The sequence below is a fragment of the Crotalus tigris genome, unplaced genomic scaffold (assembly GCF_016545835.1).
Source record: "Crotalus tigris isolate CLP2741 ecotype Arizona unplaced genomic scaffold, ASM1654583v1 scf7180000017631.5181431, whole genome shotgun sequence".
Lineage (NCBI taxonomy): Eukaryota > Metazoa > Chordata > Lepidosauria > Squamata > Viperidae > Crotalus > Crotalus tigris.
The window spans coordinates 3,399,725-3,420,485 of NW_024096525.1; the positions used below are offsets into that span (position 1 = coordinate 3,399,725).

At 39.8% G+C, this 20,761-nt stretch overlaps 1 protein-coding gene across 5 annotated transcripts in view; it reads left to right on the top strand.

Annotated features, from left to right (window-relative positions):
- Positions 1–20,761, top strand: part of LOC120304222 (neurotrimin) — a 610,216-nt gene that overhangs the window by 456,508 nt on the left and 132,947 nt on the right. The window contains exon 1 of one of the 5 annotated variants that reach the window (XM_039334541.1): positions 1,112–1,164. The exons of the other annotated variants lie outside the window; for them this stretch is intronic. Within the exon in view, the coding sequence (XP_039190475.1) occupies positions 1,148–1,164 (17 nt within the window). The 5' untranslated portion in view covers positions 1,112–1,147. Of the gene's footprint in view, positions 1–1,111; positions 1,165–20,761 lie in introns of those variants that run through there. 5 annotated transcript variants of the gene reach the window in all.

Here is a 20,761-nt window from a genome sequence, read left to right on the forward strand (position 1 = left end):
AAAGTTTGGTAGAGAGGAAGAGAATTAAAATGGCTCCTTACTAGCAGATGTCAGAGTACATGTGTAGTTATGCAAACAGTTGCTTTAGTTTGGCAAGATTTGTGTCTATAGGTGAGGAACAGTAAAGGAAATGACTCAGAAGTAACTCCATGTGTCTTTCTTGGTCCCTGGTGGGGAGGTTGACATCTATACATGAATTCCACAACATTTTTTGAAAAATGAGTGGCTCGTTTTTGTGGCTGATAGACTAAAAACATGGGGCACCCCAGTCCTAGTCTTTAACTACTATATCATACTGGCTTCCTTAGCTATATCTTCTATAGCATATGCATTTCCTCCTTTACAGATGGCTGCACTCTGGGTTGCCTTAACTCATCTCTGTGACAGAGAAGCAAGCTTCACCACCCATTAGTCCTACCAGTGAATTGGAGAGAGAAGGAAATTGAAGCCAACGAAGGGCAAATATAATTTGCTGAATGAATAGATATACAGTTACTGTAACATGCTTCAGCCAGCAGTGGCCCCACATAGTTGCAATGGTACATTGATAGCAGGGCATACAACTTATCATCTTGCTGGAATATAGTTGTTTTAATTATTTGGAGGCTGGCATCTGTTCTTCTTTAGTGACAGGTATATTGGAAAGGAGAGACTCTTGGGCAGCTGTAGAATAATCTTTGCAAGAGATGGGGGTGCTTGATTATATGCCAATCTACACATAGGAGCCAAACTCTTCTCTAAGTGATGCCACCTCTGGATATAAAGGTGTGAGACATAGCAAGTGTGACTATTACAAAAACAAGGGATGTAAATTGGCTGTCCTGCATCTCCCAGAGGTTTAAATATTTCTGTGCATAAGTTTGTTCTTGAAATGTAACAGTCTCTGCAGTTGTTTGATTATGGCCTCCTAACTTTCCTTTAATAATTTACTTATCAAGAATACATGGATTTTCTAAGAGCTTGTGACCTTGCCTAAATGATCTGCCTGCTAGGCGAAACCTTAACTTGCAGTGGTTAATAATCACCAATCCATTCTCTCTTTAACTGCCTTCACATAACTTCCCTCCTGCCCTCTTTGTTCTTCAAAGCCAGGCTTGAAGCTAGGACATAAGACTCAGTCTGATCAAAACAAGGCCTGAGAAGAACAATGGGACCAAGAAATAGGTAGGCCTACAAAGTGAATGAGAACCTATGTAGGGAAATATTTGTTCTAAAGGTGCTTTTTCGAGAGGCAATTGGACTTCCTTGTTTTTCTTTGAAGACGTTTCACTTCCCATCCAAGAAGCTTCTTCAGCTCTCAAAGCACCTTTGGGACAACCATGACCTGGATGACTGAGAATCTCTATAGACACTGAGAATATTTGAAGGTTGAAATGAGGGGTCCTGGGAGCTCTCTGAGTTTGGATGTTTTCTTGCAGACGTCTCATTACCCAAACTAGGTAACATCATCAGTGCTAGAAGAGAGTGGTGGGAGAAAGAGGAGGAGTGAGGAGGAGGACTGTGTGGTCCTTGGTGCTCTCTGAGCTGGGTTGTTTTCTTGCAGACGTTTCATTACCCAAAGTAGGTAACATCATCAGTGCTAGTCTGAATGGGACCTGGAGGATAACTAAGGAGTTGTGCTTGAGAAAATAGTAGACATCAGAGAAAAAGAGTAATCTGGAATTGGAAACTAAGCATGAACCAGAACTAGAGAAAACATAAACAGGGGGAAAGAGAAAGAGTCAGAAGGATGTGGTTGCCCAAGAAACCATGTCTGGAGGGTACAATCTCCAATTTGACCAGGTAGAGACAGTCTGGTACCAGATGGTCCTCTCTCCTGCTATTCACTGGTTTGCCATCCAGAGGTATTGCCCCCAGCTTCAGCAGGTCCTGAGAGGTAACAAACTGCTAAGATGAATGATCAGTTCAGTAAAGAAGTGTTTCCTTTTTTCCAGAATGTACTGTCAGTCATACTCACTGAGGCCTACTACCGCACGAACAAGTGAAGATGTCATTTGCTTTTGTTTTTCTCTTTGATTTTTTTTAACTATAACCTAAGTAAGAATGGGAAAGAAAAAACCACTTTAGCTGGAATGTCAAGTGAAGCACATAACCTACATTTTTTGTTTACATAATGCCATTGTTCTGAAGAGTTACACGGCGAAGACAAAAATAGCTGTCCTTTCTTAATTGTTGTAACAGTAAACAGCACATTTCCCTCCTCTCATTCTGGTTCTTAGGTGCAGATAATCTGATTCTGTGCACACAAACACACACACACGTAGGTTAAAAATGTAGTTCAAGTGGCTTATCCAGATTGGGAAAGGAAAATCTGGGGCAAAAGTAGATTTGGATGAATCGTGTTATTTATTTCCTTTAGCTGTTGATTCTACAGTTCTTTTTTTTCACATTAATTTCCGCTTTCCTGACAATTCCCTTGGTTCCCCCCTCCAGTTGTCATCCTTGCTTTTGTGATGGGGAGGAACTTATAAGAACTTGGATGCAATGATTCCTTTAACTTCCTTTTAGTTGAAGAAAAAGTGTGGCTACTCACATTCATTGTGACAGCTTGATTTAGCAGATTTCATAAGGGCTCAGCTGCAAAAAAAAAAAAAAAGAAGCTTTTATACTATAAGAAAATGTTTCAGTAAGATTCTCTGCTATTTCCTTCTGCAACAATTGATGGAGTTATTTTCCTGCCCAGCCCCTGAAAATGGCCAAACAGAAAATTAAACCAGTGCTAATACAAAGGAAAGGAGTTTTTCTTTATCAGTGTGGGAGGTAGGTTAGAACTAAGGGCAAGCTAGCAACACTTAAGCTTTAGTGTAGATTTCAAATTAGGTAATAGAAACATAGCAAGTGTCCTTTACCTTCAGCTCAGTGTACTATTATTTATTTATTTATTACTATTATTTATTTTATTTTTATTTATCAGATAAAGAATGTTTGTATCTTTGTGTATATATAGCACTCACGTTGATTGTCTTATCTGGAGATACCCAGAATAAGCTGAGTACCTTAGGCATTTGGAATATAGCTGGTTCTTACAATATGCTAAGGCAAAAAGTGTCTTGTGAAAATCCCTATTTGTAGTTTTAATAAACCAGGCTTTATGACTTAAACCATAGTTAAACAAGGGATCCTTGGTGCTCTCTGAGCTTGGTGGTTTTCTTGCAGACATTTCATTACCCAAACTAGATAAAAATCATCAGTGTTAGTCTAGTTTGGGTAATGAAATGTCTTCAAGAAAACCACCAAGCTCAGAGAGCCTCATTTCCACCTTGAGCTACAAATATTCTCCTTTATCAAAACAAACCATACCTTAGCATGTTATGTGAATGCAACCAGAGGGGTCTGTGAACACAGAGCTACCCTTTTAAATTTTTGTTGTGTCAGTTTGATTTAGTGAAGCTTTGATGATTTGATGTGCAGAATCGGTTCATAGAATTCAGGCACCCAGGTAATTTGATGTATGGGATTGGATTGAAGAATCTAATCTGATTCACATCATAAAAGGACATATTCACACATACACTGTAGACCTTTCTGTGCAAATTAAATCAGACTTTCACACGTTGATGTTCAAATCAAACCAAATTGATTCAGATGTTTCAATCAGCTGAATGATTCAAATTAGATCCTCAAAAGCCAAATAATATTTTCCTTGTCTGCTGCAGGTAGAAAAATGTGAAATTTGCTGTGGTATCACAAAATGCTCCATTTCCTTCTGGGTTGCTAAATAAAATTTTCTAAATACTGTAACTGAAATACCACTAACTTGCCATCACCTTTTCCTTGCTGTAGTGGTGTTCATGAAGATGGATATTACTATGAAAGGTAGAAAGGGTAATGCATAACCCTTAACCGTGACTCAGTTCATGCAATTATGACAATTAACACTGGGTATTTGCAGGGATATCATTAGCTCCACTTCCTATGCCAAGGAGAGAATGAAGAGCAAGTTTTCAGGCTTCTAAATTAATCAGTGTCATCAGTTATGCTGGTTTAATGATTGGTAGACAATGATGAGTGTTAATTAGCAGAGAGTCCTATCTACCTTTTCTATATATAAGACTCAGGAATCACGAAAAAGATCAGTGTAAAAGCATAGAAAATATCCTTAGGAAATATGGATCAACACATGTTTCCCTCCCCTTCAGAGAAATTAATTAAACTGGAATCTCTGTATTCGTTTCTGTAATTAACATTAGGTGAAATTTGATGACAAGTTCATTGGAGAATTAATGTTGAAAATAAACTTCAGATTGGCTTTTGCTTGTTTGATTTGGTAATTTGGGAGCTGACCACGGTCCTGATCTTGAGCAATTTATCTTGAATGTTTATTGGGCTTCCTTGTTTTAGTTCCAGCCTAGCATGGAATGCTGCTTTTATTTTCTTATCTTATGCCTCTTCTACCCCGAATGCTTGTTATTTCATTATTTATTCATCCTATTTAACCCCCATTTGTCAAGTTGTTCACAAAAGTCCATGGAGTTTTACCCCATCAAACAATTTCATAGCTTAAGAATGAGTGAGCGGCTTGGATTTCCTCAACCAATTGTGGTGTGGTGGAGAAAAATTTAATAAACATATTAAGTGTATATGAACACAGACCCTAGAGAACATTGATTCTTTGTTTCATTGCTATCTTCTTGTCACCCAGTTCACATCTACATAAAAGCTGTTATTTTATGAGTGAAAAATATCTCTCTTTTTGTCAGAGGGAACAGCAAAACTGTTTGAAGTGTTTGTTCATCCCCCTTCCCAACTTCTATTTAATGGATTTTGTTTTTCTTCTTCTCTTTCTTCCCCCCCACCTTGTTGCTATGGAAACTATGGAGGAGGACAGGAGAAGAAAACTTTAGGGTGTCTTTATGGCATGAGCTACCTCTCCCCTACCACCACCATCATTGCCCCATTCACTTGGAGATCAGGGAACCATTAATAATTTGCAATCTTGAGCAATTATAAGGTCCTTGTAATGACAGATCCATCAGATTAATTGGAGAAATAGACTAAGGACACTTCCCTGTTTCTTTATGTGCTGACAAGAGACAGTTCCAGAATGTAACCAGGATGAAATAAATTCTTGTTCTGATAGTGACTCTACATTTGGCCATTAGGGAAAAACAGTGCTGCTTAATTAACATACATACATTACTCATTCTAGGGATGACCTAAAAGGGCAAATCTGATCTGAGGACAAGCAGTTTGCTTGACGAAAGTGTACAGCTAATTAACAAGTTATATCTAAGCAAATAAAATAAAATCTCTTTTGACATTCTGAATCCTAAGCTACAATCTGGCTTATTTACTGTAGTTCTGGCTGAGCCTGTACTGCAAACTCAACCCTTCTTGTTTGTAATCCATGGTTTATGGCTAATGTTTATTTCAGTCAATTACAATTTAATCAGTAAATTGTTTAATAACATTAAAATTCTAATATGTCAAATCACATTTTAGCCAGTCTTGGGCTAAATGGTTCCAAATGGTATCAGGAAGTATCCCATTCAATGGGTAACCTAAATACAATTTGAATTGAAGGCTTTCTGTCTCATATCTCCCCATCTTGGAGGAATGTTCTTTAAATCTGCATTTCCTGTCTTCTGTGCCATTTGCATAGGTTATCCTTTATATAGGTCATTCTTTTATGTCTTGAAAAAAATCATAGAAATGGGAGTTTAAAAAGAAGAGGCAGACTAAAGGATAGAGAAACAAACTCTTGAGTCACCTGTTACAGGCTTTAAAGCTTGATTATAACTTGGAATGAAGATTAATAAAGACAAGACAGAGGCTGTCCAGAAGAGATGGATTTTGTAGAGCTATCTGAAGGAAAGATCAGAATGAGCCCTGTATGTTTATGGAAGAGACATACACATTTAAGGAACTACACATAAAAGCAACAAAAGAAGACATTTCAGTCACTTTAGGACAGCAAAAGATTTTGATTTATTTGAAAATGGCAAAACTGAAGGAGTGGAGGCTAGAGACAGGAACATAATAATTGACTTTCTGAAATATGGACAGTTCAACAGTGTAAATTTGGCAATTTTGACAAAGCTACAAAGGCAGCTGGTAAATGCAATAATGGACTTTGATGGCCTGAGAGATGATACTAGACATTGGAGATCAAAGCTTCAAAGTATGAATAGGTTCAAGAAGGTGTATTGAGCCATCCAGACTATATAAATTAAGCTAAGCACAAACTGGGAAAGTGTTAAGTTAGCAGTTGGAAGAATGACTTCATACCCCTGCGAGCTGGGAGTGAAAGCCATTTTTTGCAGATTTAGTCCTTGCTATTTTCACCATTCAAGACAAACTATATTTATTATAACCCCATAGATAGATATAAATAGACATAGATTAGATAGATAGATATAGATATAGATAGATATAGATATATCTTCTGCATCACATATACCTTGCCCTTTGTATGTTTGCATGCTTATTTGTGTGAGAGAAAGAAGGATGTGGAGGAAGAGAGAGAGAGAGTTTGCCAGTGAGAAGAGCATTTTAGAGACATATTACTAGATAGTTGTGTTTGCCCTAATTGGCTAAGAATTCATTGTGAAATGTCAGGAAAAAGATTTATTTCCCAATGCTCTCTCTCCAGGTACTAAATCTTCTGTGTTTTTTTCTGGATAATGGCTCTTTCATACAACCACCCAGAAACCTTAATCAAAATTTGGGGCTATAATTGAGTTGAAGGAATTAAAAAAAAACCCATTAAAGCTACAGGAGAATAAGAATGGACACCCATCCTCTTTATCCTCTTTGCATCCTTATTTCCCAATGATTGAGCGATACATTTTGCATTTAATGAACGTCCCACAGTACAGCTTATTAGGTATCTGTAACTGTATTCAAAACAGTAGAATCCCATAAGGAAATTTCTTCAGAATCCATAATTTGGATCCTGCTCATGTAATGGATTTCTTTTGGGCGGGCGTTCCTAAACAAAAAGCTTTCAAAGCCTGTCTTGTAACCCGTGGCTTTGGACTTCAAGGAAATTATTTACATTTTAGCTTCATTATCGGTGTTTCCAGTGAGTAGCTTGCTTTTACTTTAACGAATATTGAATGGTTTGTTTTTCTCATCATTCAAGCTGTTGTGAGTAGTTTACTCTGTGTTTGCAGCTGACGTACGCTTCTACAGTTTTTGTAGGATGTGGGATAAAATACAAGTAGTTCTCAACTCACGGCCATAATTGAGCACAAAATTTATGTTGCTAAGTGAGACATCTGTTAAGTGAGTTTGGGCCATTTTAGACCTTCCTTGCCATAGTGGTTAAGAGAATCACTGCAGTTGTGCAGTTAGTAACAAAGCTTCCCATTGACTCTGCTTATTAGAAGGTCACAAAAGATGCTCACTTGACTCAGGGAGGGACACTACAACCATTATAAATATGAGTCAGTTGCATGTATTTTGATCATGTGACCAGGGGGAGGCTGCAATAGTAAGTATGAAAAATGGTCAAACGTCACTTTTTTCAGCACTGTTGTAACTCCGAATGGTCACTAAATGAACTGCTGTAAACCAATGACTGCTTGTAGTAGATGCAACAGAAAAATTACCTATTGTTATAAATCATAGCTCTGACGTGGGGCACAATGAGTAAAGTTTCAGTCAGATGATGAATTTAAGATGTTACAAGGCCGTGAATTCTAGCTGCCTTGCATTCACCCTCTTTGGCTTCTACAGAAAAACAGACGGGGACCTAGAACTGAGAGCAAATCCACAAAGTAACAATTTGTTTGTTTTTTCACTGCCCCAGTTTCTTTGGAGAAGTTCTTGAGTGTCCCCTCTGACCACTGCTGAATTCTTCTTTAGGTCATAAATGAAGACGAAAGGTTGAAAAAAAGCTCTCCAACAGTATTTGCACTCTTGCAAATCTAAATGTACACAGCAGCTTTCACGACTAATTTGCCATTCGGGTGCAGGGTTTGTTTAACTTTACTAATAACTATCTTGAGGTGGATTGTTTTTGTTTCCCCCCCCCCACTTCACTCTTTTCAAACTCCAGGGAAGCACATGTCTCCGTTTCTGTGAGAATAACCTTGAAGAACAGGAGGAAAAGCCACAACCAAGACGACAATCAGAGAAGCAAAATCCCGAAACCAAAACAGAAATGGAAACATCTCAGACATACTTTGACAGTTGCAAGATTATTTTACTGTTACCTTATGAGAAAAATAGTTACTAGTATTTACAACTTTGGTTTCCTCATCTGGCCTAGCTTGAAGACCTCAATCGAGACTTGTAAGATGGATTAGGAGTACAGTAACAAAACCTTTCAACTCTGAAGATGGCCCTCCATCTGGTCTACAGGATAATTAAGGAGTGTCTAGTGCAGTGTTTCTCAACCTTGACCATTTTAAGGCATGTGGACTTCATCTCCCAGAATTCCACAGCCAGCATCGCTGGCTGTAGAATTCTGGGAGTTGAAGTCCACATGCCTTAAAATGGTCAAGGTTGAGAAACACTGGTCTAGTGTGAGTTCTTTTGTCACATTACGTTTCTGCTTTGGATTCAAATTTCATTTTTCTGACCATTTTCTTGATTGTGACCCCTTGTCCTGGTCCTCAAGGTTATTCTCACGCTCATAATCTTACCATTGAATTGTCTATAGCTGGCTAAAGAACTTGAATTATGATGTAGTGTAGCCCAGCTTGCCACCATTTAATAATATGAAACATGGCCTGCGAAAATACTGAGTGGCTGAGAATGATTATGTTGCAAAAAGATTGGCCGAGAATCAGGAGACTGTGAGTTCTAGTCCCGCCTAAGGTTTGAAAGCCAGCTGGGTGACTTTGGGCCAATCACCAGGAGACAGTGAGTTCTAGTCCCACCTTAGGCATGAAAGCCAGCTGGGTGGCTTTGGACCAACTACCAGGAGACTGCGTTCTAGTCCCACCTTAGGCATGAAAGCCAGCTGCATAATTTTGGACCGATCATCAGGAAACCATGAGTTCTAGTTCTGCCTTAGTCATTAAAGCTTGCTGAGAAACTTTGAGCCAGTCCCTTTCAGCCCAATCTACCTCACAGGGTTGTTGTGAGGGAGGATAGAAGGAGGTAGTGGTGGTAGGTGTGTTCACCACAGTAAGCAAACAAACATTTGGGAACATTCACGTTCCCATTCTTCCTTTATAGCAATGAAACTCTTCAACGGTTTTAAGACAGTTACAGTGTGAAGAACTGCATAATACTTTTAAAGAAATCCACTGTCCTAGGTATTGTGGGCCATTGTCTTAATCAGCTTTGAAAAGAGGTTAGAAGTTCTAATAAAAAAACCTGTAACAGTGATAAGCCATGATAGTTATGGTTTAATTATTTCATGACAGGTGACTGTGCTTAAGTTTCTTGCCCCATTAATGTGCTCTTTCTGTTGTTACCTTTATAAAATGGAAATTAAGATGGCATTTTAGAGGCATGCCAAAATAGTTTTCAAAACAAGCTTGGTTAGTGGTGACTTCTCAGATGTCTGTATTGTGAGGTTAACATTTTGCACAGGAAGCAAAGTTAATTGGCAGGCTCTGTTTATCTCTGCATTGTGAGCCAGGGATGTTGAAGTATTTCATTTTAAAACTGGCTGCCCAGACTAATGCAGAGATCAGTTTGCAGTTATCTGCTGGATTTATTTAGCTCTTTTTCCAATTTGGTGCGGCAGTTCTCAGCTTTAAACAAAAAAAAAAAAAGAAAAAAAGAAAAAAAGGGGTTTTGAAATAAGAGACTTTCACCAATTGCATTTGGTGAGAAAACAAAATACATATTTGAATATTATTTTTCTTGCTCCGGTAAATCACAGATGTTTGAGGAAATGTGTACACATGGAAGGAAGTCTGATATCATTGAAACCCTAAGGCTACCAGATTTGGGCTGCATTAAAATCCCAAATAGGAGTAAGAACAATGGGGTATGTAGGTAAGGAATGTATGCTTTCCCTTCATGCTGTGGTTCTGCTAATCCTGTCCAATTACTTGCACCAGAATGGAAATATCCATTAGTCGAAACTAAACATCTTTCTCATGTCCAATAGCATTTGCAGTTTGATGTAGAGAGTTCATGGTTGTGGGTACAGCTAGTGCTTGACTTACAACAGTTCATTTAGTGATCATTCAAAGTTACAACAGCATTGAAAAAAGGGGGAAATGATGATGATGATGATGATGATGATGATGATGATGATGATGATGATGATAATAGTTATCAGAGCATGCACAGTCTTATTGCACTGAGATAACCCAGGAGTAAACACAGTAAACAGTGGTCTATAGTAAATGGTGGTTTATATTACACTATATAAAATATCATATACCAGGAACAATATACATACACGTGCTAATACAGCAGGATCCAACACACAGCAATTACAACAGGAATACAGAAGAGAGAGCACACATCTGCGGAGCCTTCCGTTTTGTACAAAGCTCTTAAAGAGATACAGACCCTGCTTGCTCTTAAAGGGCCATAGACTCTGCTGAGTCATTCCCGTCATTACAACTTACATTACTTCTAGGAGCAATGCTCCTAGAAGCACGAAGCCGAAAACACCAGCCTGAAGATGACGAATGAGACTTCGTCGAAACATCGCCAAGACACTTCCAATTTGACCTGGGAGAAAACCCAAATAACCAAAGACCTACATACAAACACCTGCGAAAACCTCAGAATGAATATATATATACACACACATATACATTAATGAGTGTAGATGCTGGATTTTAGTGACTGCTGTGGATTTCCTACTGATAAGTAATTCCAGATGGCAGCTAATTTTGTAACATATAGAACAGGAAAATAAGCCACCAACTTAACTAGAATAATTGAAATTCAGCTCTGCCCTTAAATCATATGAACAGCTTAGGGAATAAGTCTTGTCCCCGAAGCACACCCCTCTTTCCCTTAGCTTTGAATTCCCATGGAATTCCTTTAGTCTGGGAAGAAGCAGTTATTGCTGTTGCCTCTTTTCTCAAGCAACCTGCCTTACAACCAAATTTTAAAAGAGCTTCTTCTCCATATCTCAAAAGCTAAGCAATTATTCATGTGATACTGGAAAAACCAAATAGATCATTGTCAATTTCAGAAAAGGCAGGCACAGCCACACTTTTCTGTGCTTTACTGATTCACCTGTGGAGACGGTTACCAGCACCAAATTCCTGGCTGTCCAGTTAACAAGTAGGCTGGCTTGGTCACTCAACATGAGACACTGGTGAAGCGGGTACAGCAGCACCTGCATTTTCTGCATCGTATGAGAAAACTACATCTTCCTTCCCCTGTCCTTTCCACTTTCTACAGAGGGACAACCGAGAGCATCCTGTCATATAGCATCTGAAGTCTGGTTTGGAAGCATCACTGCTTCAGACAGGAAGGCGGTGCAGAGAGTGGTGAGGATGGCCGAAAAGATCATTGGCAGTTCCCTCCCGTCCATCCAGGATGTGTCATATAAGTGTTGCTTGAGCAGGGTCCACAAGATTGTCTGGGACACGACACATCCTCTTCACGACCTGTTTTCCTTGTTCCCTTCTGGGAGGAGGGGGTTTCGTGGTATCCGAAGCAGAACATCCAGATTCACTCACAGCTTTGTTCCATACAGTATTAACCTTGTGAACTCTCAAGCTTCCTCCTTCCGTTATGTATTCAAGATGGACAGTGACTAATATTTATAAGTTATCAACATGTAAGGGTATAGGTCTATACATATGTTGCATATAGTATGTTTAAATGTGTGTTATGTATGTATACATTTTGAAAGCAAGCAACTGGATTTCATTTTTAATGGGTGCCATTGTGCCCACAGTAAAACTGACAATAAAGGTTATCTATCTATCTATACTCTTATCTGTCTAGCTGCTTCACAAGCTCTGGTCTTAACTTCCCAAGGGTTGTGTGCCGAAGCACCATTAAATTCCTAAAAGCCCTTTGAGAGATGCACTAAGCAAGTGATGTCAGACATCTCACCAATTGCTGGAAGAATATGTCTCGATTTAATTACTATGGATTGGATTGTTTTTGCTCCGGTTCCAAAGTAGCAAATCCCTGGAAGATGGTCAGGACCACTGCTGTTTATAGCAAACAGAAGATGTGGCTTATCTCCTTGTAGCAACCTGGGTCCCAGAGATCAAGGCTTAATTAACTTGCAGTTTATGGAGGCTGAAATTGTACAGACTTTAGCAAACAGATTAATAATAGCAATAATAATAACAATGTCCCTGAAACAAAGAAGAGATAAAGGGGAGGGGGAAAGGATTACGAAGCCTAGGAACAAAGCACGCCAGCTCCACAGAGAGGTGAAAGTGCTTATTTCTCCAGGCAGTGTAGAAATGCATTTTATCAGTTGTTGGGGCAGGTGGAGGCATCGCTAGACAAGTCCTTAAAAAGAAATTCTCTTTTTCTTTCTCTTTTATGAACATGGAATGACTTGCCTGGTCACCTGTAGGCTCCTGAGGGAACACTGTGTTTTCTTCCAGACTTGAAGCAAAGCTTTGAATAGCCAGCTGTATCACAAAAATTCTGATAAGTTAAAATGTTACCGTGAAGCTTGATCCTAGTTGACACTAAGTGGGAAGGAACCAGATCAATTTAGCTTTCATTTCTGATCTCTTGACTGTTGAGGGTCATGGATATGACAGTCCCAAGATCTACTCGGTTGAAGTAGATGATCACCAAGGTCACCCGCAACTCTTACATTCTATTATTCTATAGCCAGTTGTACTTAAGTCCTCACAATGTGGTTATCTTTGATGCAAAGATATCAGCCATTGAAGCAGTACTCAAAATGGAGATTGGATGGCTTACCGTGACCTCAATACTATCTGGTCCATCTCTACAGCTCTACATCACCCTAAAACAACACATAAAGAGAGAAGGCAGGAGAAGGCAGCAAGAACATTAGGAATTAAAAATCACTGCAGTGGCTTCACTCCTGAAATTTGTCCTCTGGGCTACATTTTCTTTAATCTCTGTGGAGCTATATGTTTTATTCCTAAACCTGATTCTTAAATTCTAAGATTATGAATTAGGAGGCAGTGCAGATTTCTTTTGATTCTTGTTCTGCACTGCATCCTTTATGGCTTCCAAAAAGTGAGAGGAATCTCACTTAGCAAGCTATGTTTGGAGGTGTCTCTTTCTCTACTTAATGAGCATCATTGCTGCCGGGGGTTTGACAAAGCAGCATTTTGAACCAAAGCTACTGAGTCACTTAAACGGAAGCGGAGAGTAAAACTATGGCAACATATCCTCACTCATCTGTTACTTGCTTAGAGCGAGCAAGTCAATCACGTCTCTTGAACCTTGCATCTAAAGCATTTAGCATTGATATGTAATCATAAGCCTGCCATGATAGACCAATTGCGTGACATGTTCAATTTTATATTATTTTATTTCTGGCCTGGCAGAAGGTTTAAGATTATAATTAGCACACATTGTTCCTTAAAAGCATTTTTCAGGGGCTGGTGGTTTCTCCCATTTAACCTTATAAGGCAGGTGTGATTCTTTTCTTTTCCATCTCTTCCTTTGCTTTTGGGAGGGAAAGAAAACTTCAAATAAGAAAGCAGCAGCATTATTGTGATGCTAATTGCTGAAAATGCATACTGTATTTTTTTTTCTTTGTTGATGGACAAGTGCCACAATAAAAAAAGGAGAAAGAATAGAGCTGAGACAGTTAGTCCAGATTTGTGAGTGGCGTGACAGAAAATAAAATGCAGCAGCTTCTTCTAGATAACAACAACAACAACAACAACAACAATAATGTTGGAAGGGACCTTGGAGGTCATCTAGTCCAACCCCCTGCTCAGGCAGGAATGTTTACATGCAATGAATAGATTGAGATGTGGACTGCATTTTGTCATCTTGCCATAGTGATTGGCCATCTGAATGGAGAATGAAGCATATTATTTTTTAAAAAATAAATGAAAATGGCTTTGCTTCCGGCAAAGATCTGCTACCCAATAATAAAGGTGGTTCTATCTGTTCAACAACTCAACTTTAAGAGATCACTAGACAATCTGTCCTCCAGAGATAGTTCCTTACCTAAACAGAGAAACAGAATTATCAAGAGCAGGCAAAATAGCACTGGGAACAGAAGTGACTTCTTGTGGGAATCTTGCAGAGAGCCTCAGAAATGTCTCCCCTTCCCCTCCCCTCCCCTCCCCTCCCCTCTCCTCTCCCCTCCCTCCCTCCCTCCCTCCCTCCCTCCCTCCCTCCTTCCTTCCTTCCTTCCTTCCTTCCTTCCTTCCTTCCCAGCAGACAGGTAAGTGGCTCTACTCAGTGGGAGAGGGAGTGGGGATTTATCTTTAATGTGGCTAAGCAGGGAATAGACCACTGTTAACAACATTTCTGGCAAAACATCCCTCTAGTATAATTGCAGATGCTTGAATAGATCATGTTCACAAAATGCTTCTTTAAACTGAACCCCTGTCCATCTCATTCCTTTTCAGCAGAACAGTGCAAACTTGAATAGCAAAAGCTTGTTGGTTTCAGGAAGTGTGTAGTTTGTACAAGGCAAATTGGCCCTGCAGAAGAATTGTAATGGGTTCCTATACTACCGGTATGCTGCCTGAGCAGGGGGCTGGACTAGAAGACCTCCAAGGTCCCTTCTAAACTCTTATTATTCTGTTAGATTATCTCTTCTATCTTTATTTTTTTAGGACTCCACCATTTCTCCCGCTCCCTTCTTCCAACCAGTGGCAGGTTCAGTTCCTCTGGTTGATAATGTTGACAGCCTATTTTATTCTGGCAGTTCCTCATCACTAGTTAGAATGGGGGTCTTCAAATTTGGCCCTTTTATGACTTGTGGACTTCAACTCCCAGAATTCCTCAACCAACAGGAATTCTGGGAGTTGAAGTCCACAAGTCATAAAAGGGCCAAGTTTGAAGACCCCTGAGTTAGAAGCTGATGCTCCAAGGTCCGTGATGGCTTGAAATAAAGTTTAGATCCAGGCTGTGAATTATTCTAGGAGCAGCCCCAATCTCTCTCCACTATGATGGTGGCATTTCATATCAACAGCTTTGCAGCTGCCGAGCTGCTAAACCTGAACTTCAGAAGGATAATTATTTTGAAGGCACCAATCGCAGCAGCTCCGTAGTTAAGGCTTTATTGAGATTTGTGCTCAGAGCAGGTCTAAAATCCCCCAGCTTCACGCTTTAATGATTGAATTCAGTCTCTGGATTTAACTTCGTGGACTGCACAGAGGAAAAGTGATACCGGTGTGTTCCTCTCGGAGTTAAATTATTGACTAACTTCCCACCCCCCCACCCCTGAAAAATATATCTCAGAAAGCTTCTTGCCCAAACTCTATGACTTTGTTTCCTGCATTCTCCTGGGAGCTTTGATTTGGGGGACTCACAAATCATAACCATCATCCCCTCTCAAAGCTACCAAAAACATTTCTTTAGATCTGACTCCTGACTGGTAGAAATTTTCCAGCAAATATGTGACACAGAAGAGCATTGTTGGGGCATGGAGACTCTGGGGATTTCTGCCCCTGCTGTAATATTTAGCACAGTGGTTCTCAACCTTTTTAATGCCGCGACCCCCAACCGGTTGTAAGTCGAGGACTAAACCGGTTGTAAGTCGAGGACTAAACCAGTCGTAAGTCAAGGACTACCCAACCAGTCATAAGTCAAGGACTTTCCCTGCCCGGGAGCACCGCGCATGCGTGGTGCTGCCCCCTGCACCGGCCGTAGCTGGCAAGCGGCAGAGACGGAGCAGGCCGACCACCGGCTGGGCCACCAGCTGGCCCAGCCCAAGGGAGGTAAGGCACCCACCGGAAAAGGGGAAAAAAATGGCAGACAGCCTTGCTTGGTGACCCCCGTGAAATGGTCGATCGACCCCAAATGGGGTCACGACCCATAGGTTGAGAACCGCTGATTTAGCAGAAGGTAGAGATTTTGATGTTAGAAAATATGTAAGACCAAACTCTTCCATTGTCAGTCTTAAAGCTCAGTGTTTGGGTTGTTAAGTTACTATGTTAATCCTGATGCCAGACATTTTGGGGAGGGAAACTCAATGCAGGCGATAACAAGGATATTTAATTATACGGTATATTATCATTTGTTGCACAGTCCGCCAGATGTTCAGATTGGATTGGCATTTTTGTCCACCTATCGAGTCCTTTCCAAGGACCTGGGATAGGCAGATGTGGTGGTGTTGAAGGTATCATAGCTGGATGTCAGCTATTCCAAATAAAGCTGCCTTTTGCAATTGACTGATGGGGATTTTGTCAATGCCAATGGTGTTCAAGTAGTGCTCCAGTTATTTTTGGGATTGTATCCAAGGCACCTATTACTATTAATGCTACAGATAATCCTTGCCTTACAACAGTTCATTTACTGACCGTTCACATTTACAATTGGCACTGACAAAAAAGGGACTAATGGCCATTTTTTGCATTTACAACTGTTGCAACATTCCCATGGTCATGTGATCAAAATTCATATGCTTGGCAATTAATTCCTATTTATGACAGTTGCAGTGTCCTGGGATCATGTGATCAACTTTTGCAAACCCCCGACAAGCAGAGTCAGTGGGTTATAAAATGGAACAAAACTCACTTAACAATTGTCTTGCTTAACAACTGAAATGTTGGGCTCAACGGTGGTCATACGTTGAGGACTAACTATATATTATATTTTGATTTAAGTTATTTTATGCTTTTCTCATAACGAAATAAAAGAGAGGTCTCATTACTAGCTTTCCAGTGCCCTACGATTTGGAGACACCTGGCTTAACCACACTTGCTATCAGGAAATTTCTTCTAATATTAAACCATATATATATATATATATATATATATATATATATATATATATACACACATACATATACATATACATATACATACATATACATACATACATACATACATACCTGTTAACAATTACACTAAAAATATGATCCCTGGGTATATCCATATTTAAAATCAAACAAATAAACGTGAGCACCAGGGAGTATTTAAAAATTTTAGTAAAATTTAGTAAAATTTAATACAATACCAATAAAATCACCATAAAAATTAATAACTAATAAAACGCCTAGCTTTCGTCAGCAAATGCTGACATCATCAGGGCTCAAAATGCCGGTCAGTGGGAGAGTCCTCTTTTATAGATTAGTCAGAGTCTGCACTCGGCTCCTAGATCTTGTCAATGGGCCTGATGCAATAGGCTGTTTCTCAATTGCCGGTTTCTTATTGGCAATGATTGCTTTCTTGCGTTTTCTATTTGTGTAGTTGTCATTGGGTGTTTTCTCTTTGCCAAATTCGGGGTCTGATGAGACATCTCCCCTCTCCTTTTTTTTTTTTTTGCTTTACTGTCACCCCTATTTCGTTTGGCTGCACCCCCCTCTCCTCCCCTTTTTTCACTCCATTCTGGTTGCCCTGTCACATCGCACTGTCTCTTGTTTTCTTTGTGTTTTCCCCAGTCATGGTCTCCGCAGATGTTGTTCGAGTTGATTACTGTCACGCCCCTTGTTTCCTCCTTGCTCCTTGCTTGCACGGTATCATTTTGAGAGTTCTTCCGTGCTGTCCGTTGACACGGGCAGATCGGCATTGCAAGGTGGGGTGGGTGGGTCTTATCCTCCAAACCTCATTAGCATGTTTGGAGCTCCTAGAAGCATGAAGCCGAAAACACCAGCCTGAAGATGACAAATGAGACTTCGTCAAAACGTCGCCAAGACACTTCCAATTTTACGCGGGAGAAAATCTGAATAACCAAAGACCTGCATACAAACACCCGCGAAAACCTCAGAAAATATGTATGTATCTATGTATGTATGTATGTATGTGTGTGTGTGTGTGTGTGTGTATGTATATGTGTATATATATATATATATATATATGTTTTCTGAGGTTTTCGCGGGTATTTGTATGTAGGTCTTTGGTTGTTCGGGTTTTCTCCCGCGTAAAATTGGAAGTGTCTTGGCGATGTTTCGACGAAGTCCCATTCGTCATCTTCAGGCTGGTGTTTTCAGCTTTGTGCTTTGAGCAGCAATCCAATGGCTCCCTAGGACACACCATCTACCAGAAGAAAACACACACAAACCGCTATCTGCACGCTCTCTCACACCACCACCCAGCATAGATCAACTCTGTAGCCAAGACACTCATCTCCAGAACAAAACGCTTAGCTGACGAACAACACCTAAAACCCGAACTACACACTCTCACCAATGTACTAACATCCAATGGATTCCATAGAAATAAGATTACAAACCTAATCCAAAAAGAAACCCCCACTAAAATCCAAGACAAAGAACAAGAAAACGGCAAAGCCCTCCTCCCATACATAAAAGGCACCACAGACAGAATCAGTAAGATCCTCCATAAACACAACATCAAAACAGCATTCTGCACAAACAGAAAAATATCCACCATCCTTAGAAACCCCAAAGATAAAATTGAATTAGAAAATCAAGGAGTATACGAAATCCCATGCACCACTTGTCCCACCACATACATCGGACAAACCAACAGAAGAATAAGTGCACGCATTGAAGAACATAAGAACTCAGTCAAAAAAGAGGAACCAACATCTTCCCTGGTCCAACACCTTAAAGCTACAGGACATGAAATTGACTTTAAAAATACCAGAACCATTGCCAAAAGTGAACATTTTAATAACAGAATAATCAGAGAAGCCATCGAGATAGAAAAACGCCCACACAGCATGAACAAGCGAGATGATACCTCCCGCCTACCAGCCATTTGGAAACCCGCCCTTATTGACAAATGACTCCCTAACACAAAAAATGATACCAGACCCACACTCACAAAAACCACACAGGATGTCACCACCACACATCCACGCAAAAAACAAACCCAAAGCCACACCGATGACGAGGCACGACCACAAACCAGAAGCCAGACCACAGCTGCATCATTAGCCACTTTAAACCCCTCCAATCCATACATGAAGCAAACTGACACCCTCCATGAAGAGGAGGCACGACCACGAACGCAAAGCCAAAAAATAGCAAGGCAGCCCAAAATCTTAAACCCCTCTGCAACTCAGACTAACCTGAGCACAACCAAACAGAACACTCCCCCAGCCAATCAGAGCACAGCCAAGCCCCTAATCATTCAGAACACACCTCCACCCAATCAGAACACAGCCAAGCTCCCACCCAATCAGTTCATACCCCCACTGGCAGTTAAAAGGAAGAAACAGCTAAGATCACACATTGCTGCTCAAAGCACGAAGCTGAAAACACCAGCCTGAAGATGACGAATGGGACTTCGTTGAAACGTCGCCAAGACACTTCCAATTTTACGCGGGAGAAAACCCGAACAACCAAAGACCTACATACAAATACCTGCGAAAACCTCATCCAAATATGTTGTTCCATTTCAGTAAAAAAAGAACGTACTATTGCAGAGGGAAATGATCAGTTTGTCCCCTATTAAGGTCTCTCTCTGAATTCTTGTCGTATTATCTGTCTGTTGCTCAGATGTGTTTGCCACTGAAGTGTTTCCAGTAGTCTGCTATTTATATTTGTTTCCAATCAAAACTCTTTTCCTATTGATGTACTGTGACAAAGGATGTCTTGATGCTTCATCAAGCTACTTCTCTTTCCCAGTATCATTATTTTTCCAAAAAATAAAAAAATAGTATGAGATAGAAGATAATATTGCCTTTGCCTGGGAAGGTTATAATTCAATGGTAGTGCTCATCCTGTACATGCACAAGATCTCAACTACCTTGGCTGACATCTTCAGTTGAATAGTGATGGGTATCACTGTGAAGAATCAGAACCACCCATTAAGTTCCAGTTAAGACGATTTATTGCTTAAGCCTGTACACAAGAATCTAGTCAACTAACAATCAGCACTAAATTGGGGATAGATAAGAATCCATGGAATTCAAGGGAAACTAGACTTAAATCACTAGTGGGACCCAATAACCTATAAATTGCACTATGGCAGGGCATAGTGGGAATCCAGCCCGAGTCATGTGATACATTTTCACTATTCCCAATGTTTTTGTGGACTGTTGAAAACTTGTCATGAGTTGATATTGATTTGACAGCATAAAATAAAATAAATCCTTACCTAAAAAAAAGTCAATGGTTTCATACAAGGCCGTTTGAAACTGTTATGAAGTAATATATCTTTCATTGAATGTTGTTAGTTGTAGATGTTGAATTAATGGTTCTATATCACTCTTCTGTTTCAAAGATTATGTTTATTTCTCAACTGTGAGTTGAGTTATCTCTTTATTTTGATAAGTGGGTTCTTATAGATGCATTCTGGCCTTTATCTACAAACACAGATAATAACAGAGCACAAATATCTTCACAGTTATTCATCTAAACAGGTTGTATGAATGAAAACAACAAATCAGTTATTCCACTGTGGCATGTACGGGAAAGAAAGAGAGAGGGTTAGTATTTAGAGAGCAAAATGCAACAATGTTCAAATACTTTCAAAGGTACTAAAGAAGACCTTAGAGAGAGATCAGAAATGTGTGAAGGACGGACGTGAAAGTGATGGAAGAAACCTGGTGACGTTGTGTTGCTAAGGCATATACTGTAACTTAGCAAGAAAAGGAGAACAAACAGAATATAGAAACAATGTTTTCAGCTACAGTACTAGACCTTGATAAGGAATATTTATTTTTTTTCAAAAACTGGTAACTGAGGACCCTAATACTTTTCAGATATTGCTACTCTCCAATGGTAGGCCAATGGTGACAATAATGGGAATTGATCTGCACAATCACCAGCTGTCTTCTTTACAGGGAGTTAAAAATACAGCTTCAGCTGACTATAGTAACAATAGACCTCTATTTT